Source organism: Mus caroli, unplaced genomic scaffold, assembly GCF_978045245.1.
Source record: "Mus caroli unplaced genomic scaffold, Mus_caroli_1 scaffold_5, whole genome shotgun sequence".
NCBI lineage: Eukaryota > Metazoa > Chordata > Mammalia > Rodentia > Muridae > Mus > Mus caroli.
In genome coordinates this window covers 121,432,693-121,459,562 of record NW_028227260.1, presented here as the reverse complement: position 1 = coordinate 121,459,562, position 26,870 = coordinate 121,432,693, and the positions used below count along the sequence as shown (strand labels likewise).

Here is a 26,870-nt window from a genome sequence, read left to right as displayed (position 1 = left end):
AGCATTGTTTTTAAGATAAACTCTTATCTAAAAGTTTATATACTTTAAAAAATTGTACTTTTTTTCTTTTTACTATGTTAAACTACTAGTAGTTTATTTTAAAAAGTAAAACCTTTTTATTGGCTATCATAAAGATGTACTGCAGTATAGTAGGTCTTTGCAGCCAGTTTGGGATTGCATTTGGTAGTCTTAACCAGTAGCTTGTGTGGGTTATTTTTTATCCATGGGCTTGTAATAGTTTTAATTTGTTAGTATTTATTTATTAAGGCATGTGTTGAAATGGTTTGAAACCTGATGTTAAGGTTAACTAGATTTTCTTGTTAGTGATGAAGATTACGATTTCTTGCATTTGTTGTGAAGATTGTTTTGTCAGTTTTCCATGTCTAGATGATATATATTTGTCTCACCTCATGCTTATAACAGTATTATGAATTAAATAGCGCAGATGATAGTGTCTTTTTGACAAATGAAAGACTGAGCTATTCCCAGTGGCTTTATTCCCAGTGGCATACAATTTGTCATTATTGAAAATGTGAGTTAAATCTTGCTGGCATATGCAATAGTGTCTGGGTTTGGATATAGCTGTCTCGAGTGAGGCTAGGACAGTGGCTGGCAAATACAGAAGTGGATGCTCACAGTCATCTATAGGATGGAACACAGGGCCCCCAATAGAGGATCTAGAGAAAGTACCCAAGGAGCTAAAGGGGTCTCCAACCCTATAGGTGGAACAACAATATGAACTAACCAGTACCCCCAGAGCTCTTCTCTAGCTGCATATGTAGCAGAAGATGGCCTAGTTGGCCATCATTGGGAAGAGAGGCCCCTTGGTACTGCAAACTTTATATGCCCCAGTACAGGGGAACACCAGGGCCAAGAAGTGGGAGTGGGTGGGTAGGGGAGTTGGGGGGAGGGTATGGGGGACTTTTGGGATAGCATTTGAAATGTAAATAAAATACCTAATAAAGAGAAAGAAAACACCTCCATAAAAATCTGGCTATAAGGCATTTTTTAAAATTAGTGATTAGGCCCAGCCCATCGTGGGTAGGGCCATAAAAAGAAAGAAAAAGAGAGAGAGAGAGACAGAGACAGAGAGACAGAGAGAGAGAGAGGAAGGAAGGAAGGAAGAAGGAAGGAAGGAAGAAAGAAAGAAAGAAAGAGAAAAGTAAAAAGAAAATGTGAGTTAAAATTAAGGTTTCTTGGTTCTTAACATTCAATTTAATAATAGATGCTAAAATTTTCTTAGTTCCTTTAGTGTGTTTATATTACTTTTTAAATGTGATGTTTCAGGTCAATTTTCCAACATTTTTGTACAAGTTTTTTTGTGGGCACTTGAAATTCAATAGATTAATCTACATGGAATCAGAAAGTTTAAAAGTTTCTCTTCTCTTCTCTTCTCTTCTCTTCTCTTCTCTTCTCTTCTCTTCTCTTCTCTTCTCTTCTCTTCTCTTCTCTTCTCTCTCATACATACACACACAATTAAAGACTTTGAGATTCATTTCATTTTTCAGTTCCTTACCTTGGCATGGGATCTTAGAGTAAGGTTTAGCCACTCAAATACCTTTAATGATCCAAAGTAGTATTTTTCTATAGTAGCTGATTTTATAATTTTAAGTATATAGAAAATCTACTAGCATTTGAATGACTTGGGATAAAGTTTCTTGGACTTTGAGCAAGTTATATAGCCTGTTTCTGGGGCAGCTTTTACTTCCTAGAGGTTTTATTGTAAGATATGTGTCTGTCTGTCTTTTATGTTACCTTGTTTCTTATACATACAAAATTGTTTCCTTGATTTTAGTTTGATTTAAAAAAAAAGTTATGCTTTGCTCCCCAAATTTTCTTTCTTAATAATTCTTGGATATATTTTACTTTCCAATTCATAGTAAAGTAATACATAGATTTAATTTTTAATGAGATTAAAAGATGACTAACCTAACATAGGATTCATATATTTTGTCAGTTCCCTTTCCACACCCATTTCTGCCTCACATAGTTCTACTTCTGGTCAGTTGTGTTTGGGATAGCAGTACTAGCAGCTATATATGATGAAGAGAGTACTAAAGACATGCTACTATGCCAACGGAGGCTTGATTTGGAGAGTTAGCTAGATTCCTTTATTAGATATTAATGGTCTCAATCTAAAGAAATAAAATCAAGCCAGTAACAAAAATCCTACAGTGTTATATATAGATTGTCCTGTCATATTATTAACCTTATTTGGACAATAATGTGTTAAACATTTTTTTATAGACATATATAAAAATGGAAAAGGCATCTAGTTGGAGATGTACTAGAAATGATTGTGGGAAGAAATAAATAGGTTGAGATTACTAGCAAACCCCGTTAAGGAGTGGCATATGAATAACAATAATAATAGAATTGGAGTATACTGGAAAGTGAATCGCAGAGCTGAGAGATCGTTTAGGGTGCTGATGGCTCTCAGGCTATTTTTTTAAACCTGAGAATTTTAAGATAAAAATAATTATTCTAGTAAGGTAAAAAGGATGAAAGTTAGGGACTACTGGTGGCCACAGAACTTTAGGTTGCTGTATGCTAGGATATAATTGTGACGATTATGCAGCATGCCTAGAATGCCTAAACAAAGAAGTATGAATTCTACTCAGTAGGTGATGTAGTAAAAGGTGTTGTCACAATTATTAGAAAGACAGGGAGGAGGAAATAAATTGCTTTATTTATAAACCTAGAATTGGATTGTGTATCAGTTAACTATTTGACTTTGAATGCCAATAGTGAAATATTTCAGTATTAATGGCAGAAATCCTAGAGAAGTTTCTTAATTCCTTACAGTACAGAATTCAAGTAGGCATGGAAAAATGTCTTTTTTGGTGTGTGTGTGGGGGTACTCTAGTAATAGGAGAAGTGAAACAGTACTTTAAGGATATTGTTGAATGTTAAATAAATTATTGAATTTATCTTATCTAGTCCATAAATAATATTAAAATATGGGAAAATATGTAATAAATTTCACAATTAGAAAAAGTTTAAGTCATTTAAGGCACACCCAGTAAAAGTATCTTTTAGTTAGTACTTAGACTATAGATTATTCTCTTAATCTTTGTTATCGATAAACACGTCGACTGTTTCAGTCATTCTTCAGCTTCTTTTGTTTGTTTGTTTTCGAGACAGGGTTTCTCTGTATAGCCCTGGTTGTCCTGGAACTTACTCTGTAGACCAAGCTGGCCTCGAACTCAGAAATCCGCCTGTGTCTGCCTCCGGAGTACTAGGATTAAAGGCGTGTGCCACCACGCCCCGCTCATTCTTCAGCTTTTAAGCATAGATTTTTTTAAAGCCCCCCTCCCCCAAAAAAGAATCCACTCTGTTGCTTTGATAACATTTCTTTTTTTTTTTTTTTTTTTTTTTTTTTTTTTTGGTTTTTCGAGACAGGGTTTCTCTGTGTAGTCCTGGCTGTCCTGGAACTCACTCTGTAGACCAGGCTGGCCTCGAACTCAGAAATCCGCCTGCCTCTGCCTCCCAAGTGCTGGGATTAAAGGCGTGCACCACCACGCCCGGCTTGATAACATTTCTTAAGCAATTGAATTGAAAATGTTTGGTGGTATCTAAAAATAAGTGTTTAAACTTCAAATTGATGGTTCTTTTTCTTCCATTTCTTAGATTATCATAGGATTCCTTACTATAAGCTTACTTTACCTTGTATTCACTGTTCTGTTTCTTCCTAGGGTATATCTAGAATTAGGTAGCTACATAATGAATTCTATCCATTATTCTTTTAATGTATCAAATGAAACATAGACTTACTTGTATCACAGTTCTAAATGCCATAAAGTTAGGCATCTGATTATTTTCTGACTACTTCCTAAACATTCTCTTTTATAGTGGATTTCTATATTTCCAACTTTCAGAAGCAGGATTTTTCTCTCATATGGAATTAGAATAGCCTTAATGTTTGGCTCTTTTATCACTCTAATAGACCTTCTTACAGAGAGTATTTGTTCTGTCACTTTTCAGTCTTCCAAGTCTAGTCACCATCAGGTGATGGTATCCTGGGCTGTTTAGAACCAGTGAGATAGAATTCATAGTTGTGATTATTTGATAGAACTATGAAAGTAGAGAGTATGCATCAGTCTTTATATTTCCAAACTATTTGAGATAATCACTGCCTGGTTTATACCTATGCAAAATGGATGTAGTAGCAAAATCATGTCTAGGTTTTATTTATAACTTTTTTTGTCCATTGTCACTGACTGCTTGTGAGACTTTTCAATATCTTGAGTGCATAGGATTTGTCTTTTTCAGCAGAGACAGTGTAGTCTTTTACATATGAACTCCTATATACTGGAGTGACAAGGAGAATGATAGTTTGTCAATTTCCTGAGTTAAAACGGGAGTCCTTATAAGGCCTAGGATTAATGCCTTTGTAAATGTGTTCTATTCTTTTACTTTAGCTCTTATAAAACAAGTAGATAACTAGTTTTGACTTTATATATAATTACCTGTTATCTTTTGTTTAGTAAACAAAAATACCAAAGGCTGTCAATACTGGAAAACTAATAATCTTTAGTAATATTGCCTTAATTTTAACAGCTCTACATTAACCATAACCCTCCACCACTGTCCAAGAGTAAGGAGAGAGAAATGGACAAGAAAGATTTGGACAAGTCAAGGGAAAGATCCAGAGAAAGAGAGAAAAAAGATGAAAAGGACAGGAAAGAACGGAAAAGGGTTTGTAATTTTTAAAAATTAGCTTGGAAAGCTTTATTTTGTGTATAGTAATATGTTTTTCTGCTTTTAGAAAATACTGCTTTATTCCACAGCAGTCTGTTTCAAGTTTTAGCTGGTATTTTCTTCTTAAAGTGTATTCGTATGTTCTACAGTAAATAAAGAACTTCAGTTTAGTAATCATGCCTTTTTACCAAGTATGTGGTACTGCAAATATCCTCCAGTGCTACTTAGTGATGTCTTTCTTATATAACAGTAATACTTCAAAACAAAATCAAAACTATAACCCTTGATCAATGTAGTTCACAATTCTTGGTTCTAGGATCATTCAAACAATGACCGCGAAGTGCCACCGGACATAACAAAGAGGCGGAAAGAGGAGAATGGAACAAGTAGGTAGACTTACTAATACCTTGGAAACAGTCATCAGAGTGAACTGGAAAAGCCTTTCATTATTCTCTTTTGTAATTTTAGTGGGGGTTTCAAAACACAAAAGTGAGAGTCCATGTGAGTCTCAATATCCAAATGAGAAAGACAAAGAGAAAAATAAGTCAAAATCTTCAGGAAAAGAAAAAAGCAGTAGTGATTCGTTTAAATCTGAGAAGATGGATAAAATCTCATCTGGTGGCAAAAAGGTAAATTAGGAATGCAAAGAAACTGTATAGTTTTCAGAAAACATGTATTTTATTATTCTTTGAGACTGTCATAGATGAGTACTTTATTTACATCATTTCCATCCCAAACTCTGGATTCTGTTTTCCTGTGTCTTCCCCCAACTTCCTCTAAACTTCATGACCTCGTTATGATTATTACTATTACACCTATCTATGTGTCTGGAAGTATCACCTGCTGAGTCCATTTAGTGCTGCTCATGTGTATATGTGTTAGGACTGACAATTTGGGATTGGAGAACTATTCAGAGGCTTGTCCTTAGAGAAGGCTGGCCCTCTTCCTTTCAAAGCAGCTATTAATTGCATGTGGCTCCTCATCTTGGGGTAGGGCCTTGTGAGGAAAATACTTACCCCTATAAATTTAGTGCTTCATTGTGTATGTATGTTTATTCTTGTCAGATAATGGTTTGTTAATTTTGGAATGGCAACAGGAGGATTGGGAAGGAACAGGTTCTCTGCTTAGAACATTTGAGGTAGATGTGCTCTAAATTACTGTGAAGTTAGAATTAGTATACTTTTGAAAGTCCGTTTCTCTCCTTTTCACTCATCACTTCAGTTCCTTTTTCTCTCCTTTTCACTCATAGCACTTAAGTTCCTTTTTTTGGGGGGGGTTGTGGGGATGTTGTTTCTCAGTGTAGCCTTGGCTGTCCTGGAACTCTCTTTGTAGACCAGGCTGGCCTTGAACTCAGAGATCCTCCTAGCTCTGCCTCCCAAGTGCTGGGATTAAAGGCATGCACCACCACCACCACCACCACCACCACCACCACCCGGCTCACCACTTTAGTTCTTTAAGTTTACCTCTATCCACAGTTCTTTGTTTTTAGTTTCTTTGATTCTTGAAGTATATCTATATATGTACAAAGTTCATTCTGTTATATACTTATGATTGATACTTAAACCTCACGCATGCTCCATTAAAATAATTGATAAGCCACTAAGTTGTGAACTGTTTATAAAGCATTATTATAAATGTTACAAATGTGTAGTGTATTCATAAGTTTTAAAAAGCAGTTTTAGAAAAGTAAATGGTAGATAATTTAATTCTGTATGCTTCCAAAGATAGGCTGTTCCTTTTTCAGTTGAGTTAAGTTTACATAGGATAACAGAATCATGCAATTTGCAGAGGCCCTTTTGCAAACCCTTATCTCCAAAAATATGTAATTTTTAAAGATTTACTTATTTATTTTATGTATATGAGTACACTGTAGTTGTCTTCAGACACCCCAGAAGAAGGCATCAGATCAGATGGCTGCAAGCCACCATGTGGTTACTGGGAATTGACCTCAGGACCTCTGGAAGAGCAATCAGTGCTCTTAACTGCTGAGCCATCTCTCCTGCCCATCCAAAAATATTTATATTACTACTTATAATAGTAGCAAAGTTATAATTATAAAATAACAAAAATCATCTTATAGTTGGGGTCACAACATTAGGAAGGTTGACAACCACTGAATTAAGTGGTATGCATATTTGCAATATTGTACATTTTGTGTTTGCTTCCAAAACAATTTAATTGTCCCAAAGGGGAAGTATAGTCTCATGATACATTTATTCCTTACTTTGCCTTCCCCAGTCCTTGGCAACCACTAATCTTTCTGTCTCTGTGGATTTACCTATTTTTAATGTTTCATATAAGTAGAATTATAAAATAATACAGTCTTTTGTTTCTGCCTTCTTAGAATGATTTTGAGACTGTTCTTTCATATTGTAGTATCTACCATTACTTAATCTTATGACCAAAGAATACTCCATTATATGAAGCTATCACATTTGTTTAATCATTTGCTAGTTGGTGGATTTTTTGTTATGTTTTGAGACAGCACCTCCCTTAGTAGACTTAGTAGGCTTGGGAGCTTCCTCAGTACTTTAGCCTACCCTCAAACTTGCAGTCTGTCTTCCTGCCCCAGCTTCTCTAGTGCTAAGATTACAGGGGTAAGCCACCACAACCAGACAATTGTTGGATTTTTAGATTGTTTCTGATTTTTGGTTATTATGAATAATATTATGACAGTTAGTGTACTGATATGAAGTAATTCCTTTGACTACCTTCAATTTTCTTGGATATACCTAGGAATAGAATTTTTAGGTTATTAGATAATTTTGTTTAGTCTTTTTGAATTGCTGCTAAACTTTTCACAGTGGCTATATAGTTTGTATTTCCACTAGCAATACATCAGGGTGCAATTTCTATACATCATTGTCAACACTGGCTCCTTTACATGTTAGTATATTCATAGCTATCCTAGTGGATGTACGTGGTAACTCATTGTGGTTTTAATTTGTATTTTCTCAGTGACTAATGGTACCAGATGTCTGTTGTTCCATGTTTTTATATATCTTCTTTGGAGAAATCTCTTCACATGGTTTTCAAAATGAGTCTTTTATGACATTCACTTTTAAGATTTCTTTAGATATTTTGGATATGTGACTGCTATACTTTTTTTGCAAATATCATTTCCTGTTTTATAAACTGTCACACTTGGTTTATGGATGTTTTCACTTTTGGAGGAGTGAGTTCAATATTCCTTTCTTTTTTTTTTTTTTTTTTTGTTCCATGTGGTTTTGAAGTCATTAAGTTTTTGAAGAAAAATTATAGCTGGTAGATGATACAAGGGAATTTCAAGCTGCTGTTTAAAAATGTATTTGATTTTTCCTTTCCCAACTAATTTCATCATTCCTCATAGGAATCCAGGCATGATAAAGAAAAGATAGAAAAGAAAGAAAAACGGGATAGTTCAGGAGGAAAGGAAGAGAAGAAACAATATCCTTTTCATCTTTATATTTCACTCGCTGTAGTAGAAGAATTTGGTACTATTCATGTTTAGAATGAAACCTTTCTTCTGTGTGATCTAAATATGCAGGGGCTTACTAGCTTTAGAGTGGTATATGTAGTTAACTGTCAGTTTATAATCTGAAAACAGGAGGTTTGATCTTCATGATTTAAAAAAAAATGATTCTGTAGTGATCGAGATGTTTTATGACAAAAGTTGTATAGGCTCCCTTTTGTATTGTTACCAAGAGGAAAAAAAGAAACAGAGAATCCCTTGGTTGGGGGAGGATGGTGAGAAGTGCAGAATGATGGGGCACAGCAGAGCTCTCAGTTCTTGAGCTTAGTAGTTGATCAGAGCCAATTAGGCTTAGAAACCTAAGGGGTCGTAGCAAAAGAGAGGACACTATTCTTCCTGCCCCAAGCTTGTTTTCCCTTAATTTGTTATCTACTCATAAGTCCTCTGACAAGCACAGATAATGATCAATTTCAACCAAGGTGAGTATATTCTCCCCTCCTTTTCATTTAGACATACACCTAAAGGAGATCTGGAAATGGTAAAGGGACGAGATCCATTTTGCAGGATACAGCTACTCCAATTTTTACCTTACTATAACACACTGACGTTTTGTGTATAGATACAAAATTTGCAGTTATTTTAAAGCTCTTTTCACTCTAAGCTTGCTAATTAGTTAAACCATCAAGATGTATTTAAGAACACCTGGCTTTCTCGTTGCCACCTAGTCCCATCGTTTCTGGAAAATTAATTATGTTTTAAAAGCACCTGTAGCCCAAGAAGTGGTGGTGGTATTTATACTTTACAGGTAAAGAAAGGAAAATTCTCAAAGGTTGAAGCAGGTCACAGAGGCATTAAAAAACAGAGTTGACACTAAGGGCAGAACTTCAATGTTTTCTGTTCTTTGTGCCTTTCTGCCACTGCTCACATTTATTTATAAAGTTAGAAATTACGGTCTGTACTTTTAGCTAGATTTTAAATAGGCAAACTTGTTTTCAAGGTAATGTATTTGTTTGTTTTCTATGATGCATAAAATGCTTTAAATATCTTACATAAATCATATGACCACCATAGTGGACAGACTATGCATATTCTAATATAGCCTCTTCTTTTTGAGGACTTAATGCCAGCATCTGAATAGTTACTTTTGGATGGTTTAGAATTATTGAAGTATATAGGATGATTTTTTTCCCTCTATTAATGATTCCAGGTAGACATATTTGAAGTTGACTTTCCTTTATTGCTCATTTTTTTTTTTTTTTTGCTTTCATTGCAATTGTTACTTCTTAATACTAATACAGAGACACCCACTATTTATACTTTATCTCCAACCTGAGCTGCTTCTAATAATTTATGGAACCTGATACATAGCAAACTCTACTTAGTGCTACTTAAGGGTGAATAATGTCTGGGAGCTATTTCAGTATATGGTTTAAGATGTTGGTTATGTCATCTTTAGTTTGGTTGCAATGCAGGAATTTGAGGTTGGCAGATAGGTGACTTACTGAAAGGTGTGCTTGGATCAATGTTTCTCCCTGCGGATTTCTGAATAGTAGAGTGGGATAAGCAAGAATATTAAGAAACATTTATCATTTAATATTTAATTTTTTTTCTTCTTATTTTGAGACAGTCTCACTATATAGCCCTGACTGGTCTTGAGCTTGCTATGTAGATCAGACTAGCCTTGAACTCACAGAAATTTCCCTGCCTCTGACCTCTGAGTGATAGGATTAAAGGTATGGACTACCTCGCCTGACTAAGTCTTTTTTTTTTATTTCTTAAGAAGGAAAATTATAAAAGAAATAGTATTATTCAGTCTTCTAGGCATCCTTCCAGTTGTCTTCCCTGGGGAACCATTTTATATATATACTGCGTACTATGCATACTATATGTTGTTTTTTATTCTAATCCTAGCCTTTTAATTTGTTTTTATTTAACATCCTTTCTATCAAATTTTCATTTGGAACATATCAACCATGGTCACTGACAACTTTCACTATGATCTTATACATCTCTGTTCTCTCAGAGCCCAAATTTGCTTTTTTACACATGAAGGTTTTGATACAGATTTCTATGAGTTATATTTACATTGGACATGGAGTATCCATTGGGAACAAAAGGTGAGGGGCAGTAGGATTGGAAAGGACTAGCTGTTTGGCTGCTGGTCTTATAGTAAATCTAGAAGCAGATGAGTTTTTACATGTATATTTAGCCTGCTGACAGTTAAATGTGTCCCATTTACTTCCTTCTGGAACAGATTCTTACTCTTGCAAGGCTATGATTTATTTTCTTCTGGTTATTTTCTGGTTGCCTCTATATTTGAGCTCATTCTGTGGTTGGGGAAGCATTTCCATTTTTCTTTCTTTTCATAAAAAACCTTACCATTTCCTATGGTACCATTGTCTGTCTCCAGGGTGTATCAAAATCTACTTCTCTTGTTCCCCTATTAACTTGTTTCCTAATCTGTAGAAAGAAGAGCTGCTAACATATTACATTGCCATGATTTTGTGTGCTCACTAATTTTAAGTTAGTTTAGGGAGTCAGCAGAGAAATTACATTGAGGTGTTGTACCTGTCACCCAAGTGCAGACATACTAAAGTGGGTACATTAGGATCAAGAGAATACCATACTTAAATGTGATTTAGATTACTTTCCTTTTAGAGTCTTTTGTCCTTTCTCCTATTTGTTAGTTCCCAAACTCCTGTGCTTTATTTTTACCTGCAAAATCTTTGTCCAAATTTTACCTCTCCTTGAACATCACTAGCTGCTTTTGCCTTTAACATTTCCTTTTACTTTAATCTTTAAAAAACCCATGCCTGAAGTCAAGATGTAGCTCAGTGGTAGATTGCACAAGACCCCGAGTTCAATCCCCAACACCAAAGGGGGAAAACAAACAAACAAACAAACAAAAACTCATGCTAATTAAATCATTATCTAACAACCATTCTGTGACTTATTTCTTATCACCTGGTATATGTGGCCCACAACTCATACCCTATTCTGTCCATACTTTTAGTTCATTGTATTTCTAGCCTGCCATTCCCACAAGCCCCAGTTTCTTTTTTTACTTTTAGTCTCATATATGTAACCTAATTCTTTTATCCTGTAAGTCTGATACCAAAAGTATCTAGTCCTTGAAAAGAAATTGCCTTGTTAGGAAAGGCCTTAGTCTTATCCAAGGTTTATATCTAGAAAGCATTGTTTTATTTATTTGTTGGTTGGTTTGAAGTAGATTCTTGTATTCCAAGCTGGTCCATAATTCACTGTGTAGCCTAGGTTGATATCAAATCAATGCCACCCTCAGCACACATACCAGTTCAGCCTCAGTTGTGCTGGGATTATATAAATGTACCATTCTGCAAAAATACTATATCTTAATATCCTTTAGCAATTCAGAAGAATTGACTACTCAAAATTTTAGTTTCATTTGATGAATTGAAACATTTGACATTGTGTTTTGATTTCTGCATGGTAGCAGTCAAACTTTGACCTACATGCTTTCCCCACAGAACAAAGTTTTTGCGGAGAAAGTGGTAGGTGAGGAAGAGGCAGGCTGTTTACTCCAGAATTTCATACATGGTTAACTTTGTTTGTTTCCATTTTATCTTAACCCTTGTAGACACTGATTTTATAATTCTTATTCTAGCCTTTTCCCCCTCCTGTTTTATACTTGGGAACATGGCCTCCTAAGTTCTCACACATTCCTAACTTGAGGAATGCATTGGCATTCCAAGGATTGTCTGAATATGGTAGTAACTCCTCTTAGGAAATAGAGTATTTGATGAATTTACTCTCCAGAACTAGTTATTGCTCACATGTGAGCTTGTCTTAGTTCCTGGTTCCCACATTTGTATGAGTGTGCTTCATAGCCACATGCTTTGCTTGTGATTTGTGTTGAACAAATGATCTTACCCATTCTTTTAATCAAATAAGCAATTGTTTTTTATTATCTGTGATGTTTAGGTAGTATGTTAACTGTACATGGAAATCTGTATACAGAAGTAATCTGTATACAGAACTGTAATGTGAAATGATTTAATCAATAAAAACTTTGGTGAGGAACAATACTAGAAGAAAAAAGGTTTTTTCCCCCTGCTATCAAACAAGCTTGGTCTACTTATACTGTTTGATAGATGGGAAACCATACTAACTAACCATTGTTTTATATCCTTGAGGATATTTATTGTGTTTTATTTTGGTTTACATATAGCAATCATGTAATATCTATAAAGCTTTTGTTAGGAGATTGAGGTGATAGTCACAACTAGTTTTTCTTCATTACCATTTATACTCATTGGAGTACTAGTTGTGGGTTCTGTAAACCAATAGTCATAGGCACTAAATAGTTGAAGCTAGAAAGAATTCTGTGCTTTCTTGCTTTTCCTCTTCAGGTAGACACATTCACTAAAGTGCTATTTTCTTTTGCAGTTTCAAGGTCTTGATATTGGGATAGGACTTACAAAAGTTTCTCTCACAGTTGCCCATGTGTGTGACTATCCTCGTTGTACATTTTTCATTCTGACAGGCAACCCTGTATGCAATTAAGTTTCAGCTTAAAAGATTCTCAACTTTAACTTTGTGTTACATTTCACTGACACAGAACATCCCAGAGACTGTGTTTGCTGTAAAAGTTTGTAAGGGTGCCTGCAGATGGAATGTTAGATAAGGATGCCTGTCCCTATGTTTTTCTCCTTGTAACTTCTTCCTTGTGAATGTTCCTTTGATATTCTAAATGTCAACTTCACCCTTATGTGCTTCAGCTTTGGAGAGGGAGAGGGATAAACATTGAAGGGGTGAGTCATGAAATCTTCAAATGACACTTAACCAGGAGTTAGCTACTTTTGGGGCAGGTTTGTATTTTAAAGTTTCTCTTAATTTTTTTTAAAAATATCATCAAAAAGGCTATTTTTAGAGACATCTGAACTATTCAGTCAGATAAAAAGAATTGAGAACATTGAGATAGTTACTAATATAATATAAAATGATGTTTATACATGTAATCTTCTCAGCAGAATAGAAGGACCCCCCTTTGTTTGACTCTTCTATGTGACATTAAGAATACAGTTGATAGCTTCAAAAGAGTATATGTATGTGAGAGACAACAGACTGAACTGAGCAATATCAACAAAATCCTAACTGGGAAAAAGATAGGGTTCTGTGACACCTTAGATTTATAAGTTAATCTTGCTTATTTATGATTGTTAACATGATGTACATTTTAAAAATAGCATTTAAAATAAAATTTAAAAGAATATTGCATATGATTGGTATAAGTTCAGTGTTAATAACAATAAAATTGTAAATGTATGGAGGACAAAATTCAAACTGTGAGTTCCGTACTGTTTTGTTACTATGCCTTCTTAGTGTTTTGGGGATTTTACAGACAGGGACTCACTTTGGAGCTGTCCTGGAATTCTATATAGTACAGGATGGTATCTAACAGTGCAATCCTCCTGTCTCATACTCTCAAATTTCTAGGGTTATAAGTATGTTTGGTAGCAATTACCTCTTCTCGAAGTTCATTGAGCTTTGGAATGGATTTCTAGTTGTAACCCCCAAACCTCAGCATTATTGAATAAGACTGTGTGGACACTATTGAGATGGCGTGGATAACACTGAGTATCTTTCCACTTGCTCTTGTACTTGCTGATTTGTCATTCCAGGGTGTGGACAGACCCCTAAGCTGAACGTTTCCCCGAGGAGGATGCCAAAGCTCCATGAGTCACTCTCAGAATGACATCTCCCATATTTAAGAGCTTCTGGTGCTGTCCATTTTATGGGAATCTGCTTTAAGTAAGAAGATGCATACATACCACCATCCTTTTGACAAGACATTCCAAAGTCACTGATTTTCAGAACATTATTTTCACCTGCAGGCAGTTTCTTGGAACAAGGTCCCCGTGCATACAATTTTTTTGTGGGACACAACATCCAGAAGCAGCATCTAAAGGAAAATTCACTAACTGACTTTTAGTTCATCTTTCTTTCTCAGAAAGGAGAGGAAATTGCCTCCTGGAAGCAATTCCTTAATGATGTAGATAGGTTGCCTTTGTGTGTGAATTCTATAAGTGTGAAAGCATTGGGGTGATTATGTTGCTTGGAGGGTTTTGGCTTATAAAATTTTAATTCCAATTCATGGGAAAGATCTTTGTGTTTTAACAGCAAAAACATTTTTATTATTTAATATGTACCCTTAAATATGTCATCAAAAGTTTTCTTGTCCTTAAGGAATTCTCATAGTGTGACATGATTATAATCGAGACCCCATTTCTTATTCTGGTTATTGTCATATAGATACCATGATGTTCTTTTTCTTTCCCATTTCTTATTTTCATCAGCATGGTCGTGTGAATACCATGAAGTTCTTTATTGAAACATCATTCATTCATTTTCAGTCTAAAATCCTGAGATACAGTCAACATTTTAAAGTGGATAATTCAGTGGTCTTTAGTACATTGACTGTGTGGTGCAGTCTAATCTATCACAGAACGTGCAGGTTAGCAGTCATTCTTATTTCTCTTCTTTCTTCAGCCACTGGAAGCTACTGACACATTTTCTGCCTATGAATTTGCCTGTTTTGGGACATTTCATATAAATGGAATTGTGCAATATCATGTCCTGGGGGCCAGGGTTCTTTCAACTACCATCTTGTTATCAAGAGTCATCCATGGTATAGCATGTGTCAATAATCCATTCCTTCTTAAAGGTTAACTATTCCATAGAATGAATGTGTATCATATTTTGTTTACCCATTTATTCATTGAGGGACAGAAACAATTACACTTTTTAAGTAATAAAATTAGAAGGTCAACATCGGTGTATCCAAAATTATAATTGATGACGTCAAGATTATACATGGTATGCACAGAATGCTGTGTAGAAATGATGTGTAAATTATTTGTCAGCATTTCATGCAAGTGTAATTATTTTCTAAGGCCCTTCTAGCTATGTTTTTTTTTTTTGGAACTGTGTGAATGTAGTATATTCATTAGTAAAGTTTAATGCATTAAGCATTAATTTAAAATTTGAGAACAATGTTAGGCAGATAAATTATTTGCCACATGCTGTAATGGTCATGTTTTGAATTTATTTCGTTATGCAGTATTTGAAAAATGTCTACATAAAGGAAAGGAAATGAGTATAATTGAGTCAATATATTTTTAAAGCAATTTTTATAATTTAGCAGACATTGCATCTTAATATAATTCACTATTAAAATATGTCCTTGTGAAAATATCGATGTCATTTTCTCTCTATTTCTTTTGATTGATCTTGTAAAATAGGTTCCTTTCCTTTGTTAAATGTTCTGTTTATTTTTGATACATTATTCTTTGCGCCTGTAGAATGTACCTGTTACTCTTTAATCTTTTTCTCTACCCCAGAATCCTTCCATCCTCTCACACATAGAAAATGTTTCAATGTTTCTTAAAATTCATAGTGTCTGAATGGTTTCTAAGAATAGACAGAGACACAGAAATATTTCCTCATTTTCTGGGAACATCCTCCAGGTCTTTGTTATTGATAGAATTCACTGAAGTTTCTTCCCCCTTTCTTTCCCCTCCATCACTCCCTGCCTTTTCTCTCTGGCCTGTTCTTGCCTTGCTTTGGCCTTCCTCCTCATTCCCCCTCAGCCACTCCTTCTTTTGTCTACCTGTATAACCAGTTTGTTTCTTTTAGGTGGAAAAAATGAAATGAAATCATACAGCTGTGACCAGAATTGTATTTTCCTGAGTAGATTTCTGAGAATTGTGAATGAAGCGGGCCCATTTTCAGTTACCTGCTTTGTTGCTCCATGCAGAAAACCTGAAACTGTTGTGTTGTATGTTATTGTACTTTAACTTGTTGCTTAATTTCTACATGTTTATTTTCAGTAATGGCTGAAAGTGTTAATTATTCCATATTTTAGCACAATGTGCTGCATATACTTCCCAATAAGCAAATAAGGTTACATTTGTACAGAATTTCACTTTTGATTAAATACTGCCTGGGTTTCAAGTCCCTTCCCCCATTTGAAATGCTTCCTTTTTAATGTTGAAACTGAAAATAAACAGTTACTGAATGATTTTGAATTTACCTCATCTTAGAACTCAGTTTTAATTTATTTGGCCTGTTTTTAATATTAGTCTCTAAAAATAAAGTGGAGCACTGTCTTATGCAACGCCTAAGAATCGTTTTATATAGTATGTGTACAACATTAAAATATGTTCTACAAAGAAAAATATACCAGCGCTCACTTGTCCCTTGCCATTTTTTTCTTGTAATTAGGAAATCTTGGGGGTAGAAGGGAATAAAAAATTAATTGTGTTTTAATTTTACAGCTACCAGAGCTTTGTATTGCTAAACTTACATCTGGAAAAGTTTCACGTGACATTTTTAAGAGAATTTTTTATCTACTGAATTCTACCAGTGTAACCATTTTTTCTAAATAAACAATAGTTTTCTCAAATGACTATATCATTGTGTATAGTGTTACTTATTTAGCATAACTTATAAGTTAATTATCTTTTGGCTCTCATTTTTTTTCTGCATGGGCTATGTTGTCAAATAATACCTAGTTATATGCCTCCATTGTTAATTTTTGTACTTGGGGTAACCTCTAGACTGAAAACACACCTAATATCTATTTTCCTAATGTCTTGAAGACTATATCTATACAAGTCAGAATTTTCAGAGTTGGAAAAGGATATAGTTTTTAAAAAGAGGATTATGAAATGATGGCCCTATCTTAGAATTGACAAAAGAATATATGTTCCAATGTTCCTTTTTGGGTAATTGTAATTTTCAGAAGATGAGCAGAACAGTTATTTGTGGGAGTGGAGTTTGCATATTGGCTTTTGAATGCCTATAACATCCCCCCCAAAAAATATTTCAAGGGAAAACATCTTGAGTAAAGTGATTTGTGACTGGGAGAAAATAACTATGATTTACTTTAAAATCATGTGTGAAATGTGTTAAAGAAGAGCTGTTTCTTTTTCTTTTCTTTTTTTTTAATCTAGCATCAAGGGTTTATTTTTTATTTTTTTAAAAAATACTTTATTTACATCCCAAATGTTGCCCCGCTCCCAGTCACCTCTTGCAGAGTTCTTCCCCCCACCATCCCTTTCACCTCTGAGAGGGCGCCACCACCCCCTTGTATCTTCCACCTTGGTCCATTAAGTCTCTGCAAGCTTAGGTGCATCTTCTCTCACTGAAGCCAGACAAGCAGACAAAGCAACCCTCTGCTAAATAGGTGTCTTGGGGGGGGGGGTGGCTGGGACCCTTGTATGTTCTATGGTTGGTGGTTCAGTCTCTGGGAGCTCCCAGCAGTTCAGGTTAGTTAACACTGTTGGTCTTTCTGTGGACTTGCAGTCTCCTTGAGGGCCTTCTGTCCTCCCTGTAACTCTTCCATAGGCATCCCCAACCTCTTGTCCAAAGTTTGTCTGCGGGTATCGGCAACTGTCTTAGTCAGCTGCTGGGTAGAGCCTCTCAGATGGCTGCTGTGCTAGGCTCCTGTTTGCAAGCACAACATGGCATCATTTGGTGTGCAGGCTCTAGTTATCTCAGGAGTGATCTAGAGTATTTCTCCATTTGGAGATTCCTTCAGGATGTTTTAAGTGCCTCTTCTAGAAGTAGAACGGAAGTTTCTGTCCTTATGAACCATCCCATTTTCATTAGCAGAGTCAAACAACAATTCATAAGTAGAGGAAAATGTTCTGAGGAGGCTCAGTGAGGCAGGGCTCACTCCTTACTACCTTTCATACAGCATAATTATCAAGCGAAGGTGAATAAAACAGGACATTTTGTGGTAGTTAGCATGATTGAGTATTTTTCTGAGGCTGGCCTCACACCATTTAGCTGAGGGAGGCCTAATATTTCTGACTCACCTGCCCAGTGCTGACATTTTATGTGTGTGTCACCACTCCTGGTCATAAAACGATCTTTATGCTCTGCTGCCCTTTGTATACTTTTGATAGCCTTCCTGCATTGTCCTTTCTAGCCTTGACAAACCTGCCTGCCTCTGCCTCCTGAGCACCGAGATTACAGTGTGTGTCACCACACTCAGTTTGAATTGATTATTTACAAGTGATGTAGGATGACATACTAGTGATATCTACGAAAGTCATGCAATATGCAGAATCTGAGTTTTAATGAGTGGCTTTTGAGGTTTGTCACTTATATGTAAAGGTCTTAATCAGGCTTGGGTATATTTATATTACAGATAAGGTTCCTTCTTGTCACTGAAGGTAGAAAGAAATTTATTTGCATTCACCAAAAAGTCAAGTTTGTTTTTTTTTTTTTTTTTTCCAGGAAATAAAACAGTAGGAAGTACCAGGCTTGGTGCAACACTTGGGAGACAGAGACAAGTGGATCTCTGTGAGTTTAAAGTCTTGATCTACTTATTCCAGGTCAGCCAGAACTATGTAGTGTAACATCTCAAAAGCAAAACAAAATGGAAGTAAGTTTGAATGTCCCCAAATGTTAGTGGCTGGGCGATTATGATTGCCCTTCCCCCAACTCATTTCATAGAAAAAGTGGTCCAGACAGAGATTTTTGATGATTTTATTTGGTCTAGGAAAACAATTCTGAAGATTTGCAAGACGGTATGTAACCTGAGATTTATGATAGCATTTCTTTCCTTTTTTTGTTACTGAAATTAGCTTTTTTCATATGTGATTATGATTGCCCTCCCTCAACTCTTCCCAGATCCTCACCCACCCAGATCTGCATCCTTTCTTGCACATTTTCATTAGAAAACAAACAGGCATTTAATAATAATAATAATAAAATATGATAAAAAAATTTTAAAAAGGACAAAATGGATGAACAGAAAACCAAAGAGCTGAGGTAAAAGTTTGAGAAACAAATATAGATGCACATAAACGGACACATACACACTGACATCAACTTAAATCCCTTGAAAACACAAAATTGGAAGCCATAATATGTAAATAAAAGGCCTGCAAGGTAATGAAGAGAGGAGGCAGAGTGGGGAATGCCCAGACAAAACACTATGATGTTAAAACAAAGACCCAAGACACCTCAAAAAATACTGAATTCTTTTTGTGTTATCCATGTCCTTCTGGACACAGGCCTGGGCTTAAGAGAGTGGTTTATATCCCCAATGAAACTGTTGGAGAAAACTAACTTTTCATTGGTGAGTGGTTATCATTTGGAGATCACTTTGGGGTTAGGGATGAGTCATTTGTGTCCACTTCTTGCAGTGCTGAAAGCACATCTGGTACAGACCAGTGCAGGTCCCATGAATGCTGCCAGTCTCTTTGAGTTCTTATGGCCATCAGTCCTGCTGTATTTAGAAGACCTTGTTTCCTAGATGGGGTAGGATAGTGGATTGATGGAGACATCCCATTTAAGACCAAGTATTTCAATATCTCTCATTTTCAGCACCTTGTCCAGCTGTCTCTGTTCTTACCTACTGCAGAAGGAAGTTTCTCTGATGATTGCTGAGCAAGACATTCAACTATGAGTATAGCAGAATGTCATTACAAGTCATTTTGCTATTACATTTCTTTAGCAGAACGGTAGTAGTTGGTTTTTCCTTAGGTCCCTGGCCTACCTACTGAGTCACCCAACCAGTGTCAGGCATAGTAACGGTTTGGATAGGTTTGGCCCCTATAGATCCATTTGCTTGAATGCTTGACCCATGGGGATTGGCCTTGTTGGAGTGTCACTGTGGGGGTGGGCTTTGAGGTCTCTGTGCTCAAGCTCTGAGCAGTGTGGAATATTGGAACCACCTCCTGGCTGCCTTCAGACCAAGATGTAGAACTCTCATCTACTCCAGCACCATGTCTACCTCTTGCTGCCTTGCTTCTTGTAATGATGATAACAAACTGAATCTCAGAACCAATAAGCCAGCCTCAATGAAATGATGTCCTTTAGAAGAGTTACCTTGGTCATGGTGTCCACATCTCATGGAATGATGAAGAAAACCATGAAGTTGGTCTGACTTAACTGCCCGAGAGGCATATGTCTGGGTTTTCAAGTTAGAGTCCACAGCTCATGGAGCACACTGGGTTTCTCCACTTCCTGAGAGACTGATACACTCCCTCAGGCAGTGAAGCATCTAGGCTGCTTTTTCACTCAGAAGTCAAGGAAGCATGGAAACTTGACAGGACATTTAGTCTTATGTACCCTGAATAGTTTGCAAAACGTCATTGTATCCTGGCAAGTACAACTATATTGAATCTGGCAATTGCCATTATATTCTGTTTCTGATAAAGGTATAAAAAGTCTGATTTCTTTCAATAAAATTGTCCCAGACTCAGTCTTGCTGTGGTCCTTCTAACAAGAGCCTGGCTTCATTCCTTGGGGTTATATCAGATGACCTTGGCTCTGTAAGTAAGTTTACAGGTGGCGCCAGGAGGGAGGACCTAATCTGGGCATTTAAGAAAAAGTTAAGTGGTGAGGATCTCCTGGGAATACTGTGCACACAAGTCTAATAGGTCAGGAGCACTCACTAGAGGTAATGAGATGGGACAGACAGAGTCAAAGGAGCAACATTTGGTTGCAGAAGTTCTGCAAGCTTTGTTGCTGGAGGAAGAAGTGAAAACGGGACGCACCAGTTGATGAAGGTCCTGGCATTCACTAGCAAACATTAACCTTACCCTGAACAGGGATCTCTGGATCCCAGAACTTGATCTCGGTTAGGAAGAGCAATTTAGGGGGAATTTGATGTAAGAAAACCAGAAACAATTCCTAGTGATACCTTTCAGTTTTGGAAAGAAGTAAAAACAATAGATAAAAATGACACAATTTAAACTAAAAATGAAAGTGATCAGAAAAAGGCTTAACTAGTGTTGGAAATAGAAGGAAAATTAGACCTTGAAAATATATTATCTAATGTCCCTGTCTTGAGGCTGCTCTCGTGCTTTCATAAGAGAACTGCTTCCTTTTAAGTCATGGTAAGGGTGTCCCAGATAAGTGACTGTATTGAGCCCTGGAGATGGGAAAAGGCATAGAAGGATTTTCTCTTGCCCTAGTGTATGAAATGCCCAATCCCTGTAACCCAGGGCAAAGAGGTAGAGACTATATACCCATTCCATTTAAGACATTTAATGATCTTAAGCAGGCTTGTGCTCAATATGGACCAATTGCTCCTTTTGAATTGTCTCTCCTCGTTCCTATTTCTGGGCAAACTTACCTTTTTTTTTTTGTGACTGGCAGATCTTAACAAAAGCTTGTCTTACTAGGAGTAAATATTTACTGTGAAGGACTGTTTATTCAAAAGGATGTCAGGACCAAGCTACTAGAAATCAAAATAATGTGCCATAAATTTTGAAATGTTAACAGAAGAAGGCATGTATAATAATGCTCAAGGACAGGTTACATATCTACATATCTATAGGTTACATAACTATATATGAGGCTTATGGACAAATCAGTGCTTTGTCTTTACAGACACAGCCTAAGTTACCAGAGTCTGGAAAAGAAAAAAGACAGAAGAACTTGCTAAAATTGAACTGGGGTCTGATTTTGTCTTTTGCAGGTAGTCAATTGCCTGGTGGTTGATGGGGAGGCAGAAATGATTATTGCTAAACAACTGGCATATTAGGATCCTAATACTGCAAGCCAAACTGCCATCTGTCCCTTTCAAAAGAAAGGCAATATTAATTGATTACATCTGCCTCTATGCTGATACATTCAAATGCCTTCATATACTCTTAGAGTCAACTGTGGCTGTAGCCCTCAACTGTAGGCAGTCATTCAACAAGGGAAAAAGGAATAAAAAATGACAACCCAAGTTTATGCCAAAAGTTTGATGCTACTGCTGTAAAGAGAGCTAAAGAATTGTTTCCTCTTGTTTTTCTAATACATTGCATGAATGATATTCTGCTTTCTATACAAAATAATAAAAAGTTACAAAATAAAATTTGGGTTAATCTTTTACATTTGTATTCCTCATTAAAAAAAATAAAAATTTTGTTGAACACTTGCTATTTTATGCCCCTGTAAAATATTAAAAACTAACAATGTTCCTGTATACAGTGCCAAGCCTTTTCAGGAATATTGTCAACAGTTTGGTATAACCCACATCACAGGCATTCCATATGACACTCATCAGGGTCAATATTTTATAGAAAGAGCAAATAGACAACTTAAACGTTATTTAAAAATAAAGGAGGGGGAGTAGTGTAACAATGGATCCTCATTTTATTTTATCTTATCTTTTATATACTTTAATTTTTAAAAAATTGGGCCAATTGAATGGCCTGGATCCACTAATTCATCGGAGCTGAGGCTATTCCTCCCCCCACCCCCAGCTTACCCCTCCCCCGACCGCCCCAAAGGGGCAAAAGGGGCAAACAGAGAGGAAGGGGAAAAGAGAAGAGAGAGCGAAGGGCAAGAGGGTCTGCCTTTTATTTAGGCTGTGATGTAACTGCTTGTAGTTAAAGGTGGAAGGTAAGCCAGGTGAACTATGGGAATGTATGGCAGTTGCCATGGCAACAGATGCGTGGATCTCTGCATTTTAGTGTCTCCATTGAGAAGTCAGGTGTAATTCTAATAGGTCTGCCTTTATATGTTACATGCTAAAAAGCTGTTGTGGATACCTGAAAGACAGACTTGACCTGTGGAAGATGGAGAAAGAGCTTCCAAAGTGTCTGCAGAGGCTTCACCTGAAGAAAATTTCCTTTGCTGACTATGTAGTTTCTTTTCCTATTTTCTTCAGATTAGTTTTACTTTGAAATCTATTTTGTGTGTGTGTGTGTGTGCATTTAAAATGTTTACACTGGCTTTCTTGTTGGATCCTAATTGCTTGCAATATCTTTTTCCATATTTTACCCTGAGGTGATGTCTATCCTTGATGTTAAAGTGTATTTCTTGGATGCAGTAGAAGGATGAATGTTGTTCTTGAACCCAATCTGTTAGTCTGTGTCTTTTTACTGGGGCACTTGAGAACATTAATGTTAAGATTTATCAGTGAGCCGTTTTTGTTGATTTCCATTTGTTGTCTTAGAAACGTGGCTTGTGTCCGGACAGACTACACCAGGCCAGTACAGTTCCATGTGAGAGAGGTTTATTGCAGGAGAAAGGGGCAAAGGGCACAACAGAGAGGAAGGGGGAAAAGAGAGAGAGAGAGAAGGGCAAGAGGGTCTGCCTTTTATTTAGGCTGTGAGGTAACTGTGGCAACAGATGTGTGGATCCCTGCGTTTTAGTGTCTCCATTGAGAAGTCAGGTGTAATTCTAATAGGTCTGCCTTTATATGTTACATGGCCTTTTCTCATGAAGCTTTTAATAGTCTTTCTTTGTTCTGTGTGTTTAGTGTTTTTATTATTATTTGTCATAGAGAATTTGTTTCCAGGCCTGGTCTATTTGGTATTCTGTCTGCTTCTTGTACCTTGATAGGCATGTCCTTCTTTAGTTTAAGGTAATTTTCTTGTATATTTTCTGCATGTTTGACCTAGATTTCTTCTTCTTTCTCTATTCCTATTATTCATAGATTTGATCTTTTCTTTAAAAAAAAAAAGATTTATTTATTATTATATGTAAGTACACTGTAGCTATCTTCAGACATACCAGACAAGGGTGTCAGATCTCATTATGGATGGTTGTGAGCCACAATGTGGTTGCTGGGATTTGAACTCAGGACCTTCGGAAGAGCAGTCAGTGCTCTTACCTGCTGATCCATCTCACCAGCCCTTGGTCTTTTCATAGTATTCAAGATTTCCTGGATATTTTGCACCTTTTTTTAAAAATTAAGTTTTCTTTGACAGTGTTATCCATTTCTTCTATCGTGGTGTCTTCAATGCCTGTGATCCTTCCATCTCTTGTATTCTGTTGAGGCTTACCTCTGAGTTTCCTGTTTGACTTCTTAAAACTTTCATTTGGTGTTTTCCCTCAGTTTGGCTTTTCTTTTATTGATTATATTGCCACTTTCAGGTCTTGAAAAGTTTTCTTCATTTCATTCCTCTGTCTGTATTTTCATTAATGGATTTATCTATATCCTCTTTAAGGACCTCTAACATAATGATAGAGTATTTTTAAGTTCTTATCCTTCAGCTATGTTGCAGTTCTGTGTCTATTGTAGTAGGATTTGTAGCTCTGTGTCTATTGTAGTGGAGACTTATTGTCCTGCGTGTTTGTGTTTTTATGCTGTCCTAGGTATCTGGGTTTGGAATGATTATAATTCTAGGTGTTGATATATGATCATGCCTTTGTTGGGTGGGGGTTCTGTCCCTTGGTTTCTTTTGCACTGCCTGGATCCTAGGAGTGTGTGGTGGTGCCTGTAGTTGCCTGTTAGGCAGTGCTTCTGAGTCTCTGTTAGGTGTGACCACTGGGGATCCCAGGTAAATTGGTTTCTAGGTATAAGATAAGGATGGACTGGAAGGGCAGGGGCCTCAGAGGGTCCAGAGAAGGGAGGAAAGCCAAGTCTGCCAGGAGGATCTGATTCCCTGGCCTTTGTGTCCTCTCCGTTTCCGGGGAAGTGTATCTTAGGTGTTGGTGGGTCCAAGAGGTGGAGTGAGGAAGGAAGGCTGTAGGAGAGAAGCTACTTAATTTCCTGAGTTTGGGAGTAGAGAGGAAGGAGAGATCATAGAGAGTGGTCTGCTACCAAGCTGGGGATAAGAGCGGTGAACTGGGGTTGGAAGGACAGAAGGAGAATGAAAATTGCCTATCTGATTCCATGGCCAGCTTTGCTAGTGGGTTTCCAGGGTGAGACAAAGGGATGGAGTGTGGAAGAAAGGCTGGAGAAGGGGATCTGCTTAGTAAGTTTCCTGACATTTCTCTTTTGTATAGACATATTTATAAAGACCAGAGACTCCATACAGTCATTGGTACCATGGTGCAAACACTATGAAAAGGACCCGTGTTTTAAAAGCTGTGTCTGGCCTTGAGTATTTATTTTTCATTTTTTGTGGATGTAGATTTCTTAGGTTGCTTATATAGAAGCTGTAATACACTAGCTTGCTATTTTGTGTCGTTACATAGAAGAATGAATTAATTTTTAAGAAGGGGTTTATTTTTAATTATGTGAATATGTCTCGGAAGCCAGAAAAGGGTGCCAGTTCCTTGTGGAATTGCAACGACGGGTGGTTATAAGGTACCTACCTGTGAGCTCTGATCCTGAAAGAGCCCCCCCCCCTTTTTTTTTCAAGATATTCCTTAGAAGGCTTGGGTTTTTAGGATCTAATATACTTATTACACACAGAGATAAGAAGTTTATAAATGAGATTTATCCAAATAAGAACAGAAATGCTGGGTGGGATTTCATGCTGGTTAAATTCTGTCATTTCCAAATGTTCGAATTACCTGAGTTCTAAAATCACTCCAATAACTCACCCAAAGGGCTTCTGATTCAATATACTTAAGTGGGGGGGGGGGGCGGCGCTTCTTTCTGATGATTTCTAGTTTATACACTTGTACTTATATTACAAATAATAATAATTAAAACTAATGCCATTTATTGAGTACCTACTATAGAGTAGTCCCTGTTTTAGGTGTATTGCATGTACTGTGAAGATTTAATTTATTAGAAGAAGAAGAAAAAAAAAAAAAAACAAAAAACCACTGTGCACACCAGGCAAGGAAATGTAATTTAGTAGAGTTCATCAGAGAAGTAGAGGTGCACAAGACAATATATACAGGCAACAGCTTTTTGTCTATGGAGATACTGGAAATAAGATTACTATTGATTGATGTAATAAAAAGATTAGTGATATTGCATGCATATTTTTTCAAGGTGAATAAAAAGACTCCCTCCACAGAATTTCTTAAGGCAGCATAGAATCAGGTCAAAATAGAATTTACCTCCTGAATCTCATTTAGAAATGGACTAGTGTGGTTAATTGCTTCATCATTGGTCTGGAATCCAAGTGACATTTTCGGTCATGAGCACTCACAGTTCACCATGCCATATGAGTACTTGTGGTGTCTCATTGTAAACCCTTCATAGCACCTTCCTAGATCAATCTGTGGAAAACAGTATGTCTTTCATCACACTTAGTCCTAGGTGATTCTCAGGTCGACAGTCCTCTGGATGGGTACCTGTTTTCTAGATGCATATGCTGTTTAACACCTGGTTTCCTGCGTATCATAAAGAAATAATCATAAATTAAAAAAATTATAAGCCTGATTTTATCTTTATTATTGATGCCTTGGATCAATTATCCCAGAAAGTGTAAAATGTACAAAGATGGTAGTGCCTAGCTGGGGCATGGCCAATAACAGTCCATAAATGTTATTTGTTAATAATGGGATATGCAACCCGAGATAGGTAGTATTTCATAGTACATAAAATTAGGGTCATAAAATCCATAAACATAATTCAGTATCACTGAGGTTCTGATACAGACAACTTGTGGGTACAGAGAAATTAGTAGCATTTTAGTCAGTCAGATACTTAAGTAAATGACATCTTGCTATCATCTGACAAAAAGAAGGTCAGCCTAAAACTAGGGGGTAAGTAACGGGCCATTTTCTAGCTCGTATCCATGAAATAGCGGCTATGTCTGATTTACAACTGCATACTTATCCAGGTTATGTGCACCATGTCCTATCTGCACCTTCTCCTTTCCTTCTGCTCCCTCCATTAAGCACCTCCATTTAGCAACATATCAAAGAAATAAAGCTTTAAAAGCCTGACCCAGGTATGAATGGCCATTACAGTGTTAAAAAGTATCTAAGAATCAGGGCAGGGGGTGGGTGAAGCAGTTGTTCATACATCAAGGTTGTCACACTTTTAGTTGAGACTTCTAATATCTCCTCTCTTGTTATTTTCACTATATCT

General features: G+C 36.5%; 1 protein-coding gene and 1 pseudogene across 4 annotated transcripts in view; one reads left to right on the top strand and one right to left on the bottom strand.

Annotated features, from left to right (window-relative positions):
* The window catches only part of Thoc2 (THO complex subunit 2), a 109,099-nt gene extending 92,872 nt beyond the window's left edge, over positions 1-16,227 (top strand). For 2 of the 4 annotated variants that reach the window (XM_029473077.2, XM_029473076.2), the window contains exons 34-39: positions 4,561-4,698; positions 5,018-5,087; positions 5,170-5,330; positions 8,051-8,127; positions 8,586-8,631; positions 13,813-16,227. In XM_029473077.2, coding sequence (XP_029328937.1) covers positions 4,561-4,698; positions 5,018-5,087; positions 5,170-5,330; positions 8,051-8,127; positions 8,586-8,613 — 474 coding nt within the window. In that variant the 3' untranslated portion in view covers positions 8,614-8,631; positions 13,813-16,227. Of the gene's footprint in view, positions 1-4,560; positions 4,699-5,017; positions 5,088-5,169; positions 5,331-8,050; positions 8,128-8,585; positions 8,632-13,812 lie in introns of those variants that run through there. The other 2 variants (XR_015047172.1, XR_015047173.1) reach the window with 2 other exon arrangements.
* LOC110287123 (tyrosine-protein kinase Fer-like) lies at positions 13,608-25,963 on the bottom strand (annotated as a pseudogene).
* Positions 25,964-26,870: the final 907 nt, after the last annotated feature.